Source organism: Musca vetustissima, unplaced genomic scaffold (assembly GCF_032173495.1).
Source record: "Musca vetustissima isolate MV318-11 ecotype Yass unplaced genomic scaffold, APGP_CSIRO_Mvet_v1 utg76451, whole genome shotgun sequence".
Taxonomy (NCBI): Eukaryota; Metazoa; Arthropoda; class Insecta; order Diptera; family Muscidae; genus Musca; species Musca vetustissima.
Window position 1 is genome coordinate 11,918 of NW_026885247.1, and position 8,003 is coordinate 19,920.

Consider the following 8,003-nt stretch of genomic DNA (forward strand, 5'->3'; position numbering starts at 1 on the left):
TTACGATAAATAGAAAATTATTTTAGATCATGGAACAGTGGACTTTCTTACTCTGTTCCATAATCTGCAAGTATTTTCTATTTATCCAAATTGTTTTAATTTTTTGTTTCCTTTATACATTTGAAAAGTTTTACTAGGTTCTGTGTACGGGAAGAGTCCGCGGTGGATGACATCCGATGACCTCAGACTTCAACTACAACATCATAGATGGCCTCACATGTCATCTATGATAGAGTAGATTATCTGAAATGCGAACGTTAGAATAGTGATGCTTTTAATGCCATCTATTGCGTAGTAGAAGACCTACGATGCCATCTAGTGTAGAATAGCTACGTTTGATGTCAAATACTACATCCTAGAAAATGTCCCTGTTCCCGTAACCAAAACCTAGTAAGTGTTTTTAAATTTGCAAAGGAAAAGAATAGAAAAACGTGTACAATTTTTCAAAATTTATAAAGGGAAAATATCGATAAAAAAGATTTCGAAAAATAGAAAATTCTTGGAACAGAGAATCTCCTTGCAAGAATCATCTATTTACCGAGAACTGTTTACGATTTTTTTTCTTTAAAAATTGAAAAAAGTTTTACTAGGTTTTGTGTACGGGAACAGTGGCATTATCTAGTATGTAGTTGGTGGCATCAGAGTTAGCTATTACATAGTAGATGGCATCCGAATTATTCTAATCGGCAATAGATGGCATACAAGGAAATTGATAATTCTTACTGATTGTGGAATAGAGAATCTCCTTGCAAAAATATCCTATTTATCGGAATCTTTATTTTCGATGTTTACTTTATAAATTTGAAAAGTTTTACTCGGTTTTATGTACGGGGACAGTGGCTTTATCTCGGCTGTAGCACTTGACATCAGAGGTATCTATTCTGCATTATATGGCAATGGAGGCCTTCTATTGCGTTAAAGATGGCATCAAAGAAAATTGAAAATTATTGCAGATTTCGGAACAGAGAATCTCCTTACAAGAATCTTCTATATAGGGAAATCTGTTTGCGATTTTTCTTCTTTTTTTACTTTTGTAAAGTTTTATTACGTTTTGTGTACCGGAGCCGGGGCATTATTTGCCTTTAGTGGTTGACATCAGAGGTCTTCTACTACGCAATAGATGGCATCAAAGCATGTTTACTTCATATAATTAATTTTTGGGATTACATCATGACATCAAACGACACAATAAGGCAAAGAAGTTCTTCTACTCGGCAATAGATGGCATCAACGAAAGTTGAAAATTCTTATAGGTCGTTGAACAGAGAATCTTCTTGCAAGAATCTTCCATTTATTAAAATATTTCTCTGATTTTAAAGTTGAGAAGTTTTACTAGGTTTTTTTTTTTGTAAAGGACATTGGAATTATCTAGCCTTTGTTAATTAACATCAGAGGTCTTCTACTCTGCATTAGATGGCATCAAAGCATGATTACTTGATAACAGATGGCAGCTGAAGTTATCTACTCTTTAATACTTGATTTTGATTAGATTATAGTAGATATAGACATAAAGTTGTATAATAGATAACAACAAACGAAATCCACTTTGCATATATTTATGGCATTGGAGATATCTATTATAAACTAGATGGCCTCGGAGTTCTTTTACCCGACAATAGATGGCATCAAAGAATGACTATTTTAAAGTTAATGACATCTGAGGTCATCTACTTAAATATATATGTCATCAGAAGGCAATATTAAATATTACTTCGGCGCCATCTACTCTTCAGTAGTTGACAGTTGAAGTAGAAATTCTACACGAGATGGCATGGGAGCTTGGTGTACTCTGACAGGCTTTGGGTGCCATTTGAATGGGATAATGCACCAAAGCCTTTCATGATCAACGACATTATTGACTTTCTTGATTTTTGAATTTCTACTCTTTGATAGTTGACATCAGATATAGCTATTCCACAGTAGCTGTCATTGGAGATATTCTTCTCCGGTAGCCTTTGGACGCCATTTTATTGCAGCAATTTAGCCATTAATACCACAGTTTTCCGTGATCAATGGCTATGAGATTATTAATTCTTTTTTCTCCGATGTCCGATTTTAATTGTGAAATATGAAACATGACTTCGGGCGCCATCTACCCTTTAGTAGTTGACAGAAGAGGTAGCAATTTTACACGAAATGGCATTAAAGGTCTTCTACTCGCCGATTTCCGATTTAAATATGAATGATGACTTCGGGCGCCATCTACTTTTTAGTAGTTGATATCAGAGGTTGCAATTCTACACGAGATGGCATTGGAAGTCTTCTATTCGGATAGTCTTGGGACGCCATTTTATTGCAGCAATTGAATGTGATAATGCACCGAAGACTTTCACGATCATTTACCGATTTTCAAGTTTTACATAGTTTTGTTGTTGTTATATTTCCACGAATTACACTAAATTTTTGTAATTATTATTAGTTTTGTTTTTTTAATATTTTTAAATATATAAATGTATTTTATGTAGGGTCCATTATTTTGAGGATTTGGGGATTTTTTTAGTTTCAATCTTAAAATCCTTGAAATTGTAATATTTTTCTCATCTATGATTTTTTTGTCTCATTTAAAATACTGTTAAATTTTTGAAACACTACGAAACGTATTATTTACTCAACTACTTCTCTTTACTCTCTTTCTCTCTCATTTCCCCCCTAAAATACCTACTCAAATAACTCCTTTAATTCTGGGCATGGAAATTGTCCAAAATCCGTTGGTATCTGGCGATGAGGATGCGAACGATAATAGGTATCCAGGATATGTTCAAAAAGATGCCTTGATTCTCGTTGTAATGCAGCAGACGATGACGATGTGGGTGTCGAAGTGGGTGAAGATGGCGCTGATGTTGATGTTGTGGACCTGGAAGCCTGATTATTGAGCTGAATATACCCCAATATCCATGACTTTTTCAATTTATTCAACTCATGCTGCAGCTGTTTTATTTCCTCTTGAATATTTTGATTTTTCTGCGGCATTTCCCGGCTGGGTGGTACATGGAGAGGTTCAAGTTTTCTTAGTTCCATTTTCAGGTGTTTTGATTGTATGGCAATGCTGTGATCACGTTGTTGCTTTAGCGACAATGAGAGATTTTCAATCTCCCGCAAAGAATCATGGGAGCAACTGGTGTGCGTTTGAGAACTATTTGCCATGGATTGTTTGAGCGTAACCTGCATTCTCTCGAGTTTTTCCAATTTGGCGGAGTTGTTATCGAGCGAATTGAGTAATTTGATTTGTTTGCTTTGTAGCTCTTCGAGCAACTCTTCCATTTTCTCGGTGATTTGTTGCATTAGCTCCGTATAGTCTTGTTGTTGTTTGTGCAATTGTTTTTCGGCCATATCTTTGCGGATTTGTAGTTCCGAATAGTCATTCTGCTTCATCTTGGCCATATATTTGAGGGATTTGATTTCCTTATCCCTCTCGGAGATGTGATGATGGAGGAGTTTTATCTCCTCGTAATGTTTTTTGACTTCGTTAGCCTGTTGGAGTATTGTAACCTCTTCGGATCGTACATAGGTTGTGTTGAGATTTTTCGAAAGAGCCTTTTCGGAATCCTTGATAAATTGTTGAAATTCATCGAGTTGCTCCTGCAAGATGGCAATGGAATTTTGGAAAAATTCCACTGGCGACTTTTGATACCCCTCGGGCGCCATCTTATTGCAATTGAAGCTGATGATCCGCCACAGTCTTTCATGATCAATGGCTATGTCATTGTTGCCGCGCTCACCAATTTCCGATTTTGAGGTATTGGCAATGTCTTTGGTGGCCTCACGAGCCGTAGAACTCAGGAGCCCAATTAATCTGCCCAGGTAATCGTTACGCTCATGCAGCCTCTGCAGCTGGGGCCATTGCAGAGTACTATAGGTTATGGTTTTATTGGGTAATTTACGCTGCAGCTGCTTCAGTTGCTGCTTAAAGGCTCGTACATGTTCCATCAGGAATTGCATGCTGCAGAATGAGTCCGTTTGCTCATCACCCAACTGGATTATGGTATACAGCAACCCCGCATGGGTATTCACACAATCCAAGGCCACATCATAGACTTCGATGAGGCTGCCGTAGAGTTTTTGTTCATCTAGAAGTTCCGCCAGATTTTGTGAAGCAAATAAATTATTTAGCAGGGAATTGAAAAAACTCGAAGCACCCTCCAAGGCCTCCACGGGGGTATTTTCATCCAGCAATCCCTTTTTCAGCAGCTTCAGCAACTCATCCAACTGCTTTTCCTGGGCTTCCATTTCCCCCCGATAGATGGCGGCATGCGTACAGATCTCATAGTCACAATGGTTCAGGGCAAAGTCCAGCTGCTGCAGTATCATTTTCAGCGACCTTAGCAAATACAAACACCTGGTGCGGAAGGCAAAACGATGTACGGAATAACCCTCAAAGATGGCATCACGTCCGAACTCACACGATGCGGGGAATTTTTCATGGATACCCGAGCAAATGATATCGATTTTCTCCATGCACCTCTGCAGCACAATGAGGATGAGTATGACATCATAGGCACCTCCTCTCAACATCAGTTCCTCTGGCAGGAAGGCCTTGAGATATTCATTTTGCAGCTGGACCATTTTCAATTCCACTGAGGCCAGCTGCAGCTCCAAGGCCCTGCCATAAGCCTTGGTGGAAGCAAAAATCTGCTGGAAATCCACTCCAGGCATGAACTCTTGATTCGAACTACTAATGCTATTCAGCTCCTCCGAGGTGGAGGCCGTTGCCGTGGTGGAAGCCGCCGTGGTTAAAGCCATTTGTTCTTTTATCTGCTCCCTCTCATTAAGGGTCTTTACGAGAGCCCTGAATTTCATAATCGTGCAATCCCGTTCGTATACCGTTTCCAAGGCCGCATCCTTTTCCTGCTGCAGGGTGCGAATATTACCATTTAGTAAGTCAATTTCCTCCCTCAGATCTCGCTCCAATTCTTGATTACTTTCGATTAACTGCTCATGGATCTCCTCCAAGGCTTCCAGCTCACTTACCTCCTCTTCGAGTAGCCGCACACGATCTTCCAACTCCAATTTGGCATCGGCCAAGGTGGCCACCATGGTTTCGGCGCCCAACGCGGCATCCACCTGCTCCCTTAGATCAATTATGTGGCTCTCCATAACATCACAACGTTGGGTCAGCAGTTCTTTGGTTTTTTTGAGTTCGAGAATTTCGGAATTTTTCGTTTCCAATTCTTTGGAGGCCTTCATGGAGAGCTGCTTCTCCTCGGTTAGGACATCTCTTAGCTTGATGACAGTTTCTCTTAACCTTTGATTGTATTGCTCCAGTTTTCGTATCTCTCCATGAGAGGAGAGATTCTCTTCTTTGTTGATGACCGCCGCATTGTTCTCACCATTCTCTCCGCACAGGAATCGCTCATTTTCCGCCTTAAGGATCTCCACATCGAGGCTCAGTTCCTCATTTTGTTCCTGGGCCAATTCCAGCTCAAGTTGTAGAGTTTCCGCCCGCTCCTCCGCCATTTCTTTGTCCAGGGTCAGCAGTTCGATGTTCTCCGCTGCCTCATCCAAATCTCTTTGATATTTACTCTTCATCTCCTGACACTCTCGCAACTCCTGCCTTAGCCGCGTCAGCTCTCTCTGCAAATTCGTCTGCTGATCCATTATCCTTACCTTGAATTCCAACAGCTGTTCATTTTGTAATCTCAGTCGTTCCATACTTTGTAATTTACGTTTATCCTCAGATTTTTGAGATTTTAACTGCTCAATTTCTTCTTCGAATTCCTTCAGTTTGACCTCCATTTGTTTCTGCTGCTGCTTTAGATCGTTTAGATTTGTCGCTGAGGTGGAGTTCAAAGCCATGCTGCTGAATGTTGGAGATCTAATCGGTTGGCCTGGGGTAAATTGGGGCCGTAAAATCTCTAAAAATCCGGTTTCGACGAAAGAGGAACGTTTGGCACAACAAAATGATTCCGAGGGGCTCATCGAGGTTTTGCTACGTTTGGGCGCCAGTGCCGGTGGCGGCCTAAGGTTACGCAAAGGCCCAGAGATATTGTGTAGCGAGACCTGGCTGGTGCTGGGCTGCAAGGGGGTTACCTCTTTGGGTTGATTGATTTTTGTGGTCTTTAGCAGATTTATGGAGGTCGGCATTTTGGGTACCTTCTTGACCATTAAAGTGGACGATGATGCTGACGAAGTTTCTTTGGGTTTCACTGGGCCATCTTTATTCGTTTCGTGTTTTATCTCAGGGGTTGGCGGTGCAGGTTGTGGTGTTACGATTTTCCTTACCTCCATGGCAGCTGTTTGAGATTTTTCTACTTGTTTACCAGCCTCACCACCCACCAATGACACCACATTTTCTTGCTGCTCCGGCTTCTCCACCACCTCCCTCGCTTTAACAGCTTCACGAATCGGACTATCTTGTGTTCTTGGCATTTCCTCCTCGGCCAAGACCGTCGACGTTGCTTTTTTCATTATCAATTGTGTGGGTCGCACAAAAATCCCATAATTTCGGTCACACTTAAAATACGAGATACCCCGGACTTGTCCATTATTTTTACCACGCGCCTCGTTCAGTACAACACCTATCCAACGGCCAGGAGCGAAATTTGTAACACCAATATAGGCGATGCGGCCCTCTAAATGTTTTCCAACAATTTCCACAGTTTGGCCAACCTTAAAGTTGGTGTTTCGATTATTCATGTTGTGTCGGGTGCTCGCAGGTGGCCCACAAACATTTTTCCAAGCACTTTTTTATTACTTTTTAATAATTTTTTATTAATTTAATATTATTTCTTAGGTTAACAACTATTTTTCCACAATTTGTTGTACACACTTTCAATTTTTTCTATTTTGTTTAATAAAATGTCAAAGGAAAAATCTACTTTTCTTCACTCGGACCTTTAGTCAACCACCCAAAAATGAGTAAAACGGGAAAAATACAGCACGACAAGAAAAAGAAGAAGCAGCAGAAACGACCAGCTGTGTGTCATTTTCACAGTCCGTTAAGGCAACACATACAACTAGAGAGAGAAAGAGAGAGCGAGAGAGTGTGTAATAACAAATAACGGTTAAGAGCATGCATTACAAACGAGAAGTCCAATGTGACAACTCTCATTAAAATGGCGTCACTCTTAAATTGTGCGGCATTAGCACGTTTTCCTTTTTCGTGCTTTGCTTTATTCGTTCTCCTACTTCTTGTGGGGGAGAAAAAATCTAGAGTATTCGTTGTGTACGAGTAAATACGGTTACTCGCAGAAATTGTATTTGGTAATAGTATAGGGTTTGACTTGTTTCCGCCTTTTTTGTACCAATTATTTCCATGTGCTTTTGAATTTACGTCTATGATGAGTTGAGGGATTTGTTTGGCAAAGAGTATATTGGTAAAAGAGAGTAGAGAATAGGGAAGGAATAGAGAAATACCCAACAAATCATCATTACAAATGAATCAAATGTCAAACGGTATAAGTCAATTTTAATGAAATTAAAATAAATGAAAAATAAATTCAGAAAGTACAGTAGAATCCTGATAAGTCTAATCCCGTTAAATCGAAACCCTCTATATGTCTATACATCCATCAAATCTCTGTTAATAAAACCTGTCATTTAGATTGCCAAGTCCCCTGATTATATGCCAATGAAAATTACCTATCTTCATATAATGCAAATTTTGAGGTCCAGCATTGAGGGAATTTTCTTCATTTAGAATTTTGTTTTTCCCCTCGAATCCATTTTCAATACAAATTAGACTTTTTAAATCCTTAAATTACCCGTGAACTTAATACTTAAGAGAAAAAAACTTGTTGATCCGTACATTTTGCAAATTCATATTGATCCTATCAAATGTTAGATAGCGAAGAAACAAAAACGCCTCGTTTGCCCATACAGTTTCCAAATAAACACCACAAAGTTGTATCTCATTCTATACCCTCCTGGTTTCATTCTCAAAACTAAATTTTATTAAAAATATTTATTGTGAATTATTTAAATTGTGAAAATTAAATATATGATTTTTAAGAAAACTCTCTATCGTTATCTGGTTTAAAGAAAAACTTGTTGATCCATACATTTTG

At 39.3% G+C, this 8,003-nt stretch overlaps 1 protein-coding gene across 1 annotated transcript; it reads right to left on the reverse strand.

Annotated features, from left to right (window-relative positions):
- Positions 1 to 2,658: 2,658 nt before the first annotated feature.
- LOC133332382 (dynactin subunit 1-like) lies at positions 2,659 to 6,633 on the reverse strand. The gene has a single exon (XM_061540782.1). The coding sequence runs from the start codon at positions 6,631 to 6,633 to the stop codon at positions 2,659 to 2,661; it is 3,975 nt and encodes a 1,324-aa protein (XP_061396766.1).
- Positions 6,634 to 8,003: the final 1,370 nt, after the last annotated feature.

Coding starts and splice junctions, on each gene's coding strand:
- LOC133332382 (XM_061540782.1), bottom strand. CDS start 6,633: ATGAATAATCGAAACACCAACTTTAAGGTTGGCCAAACTGTGGAAATT.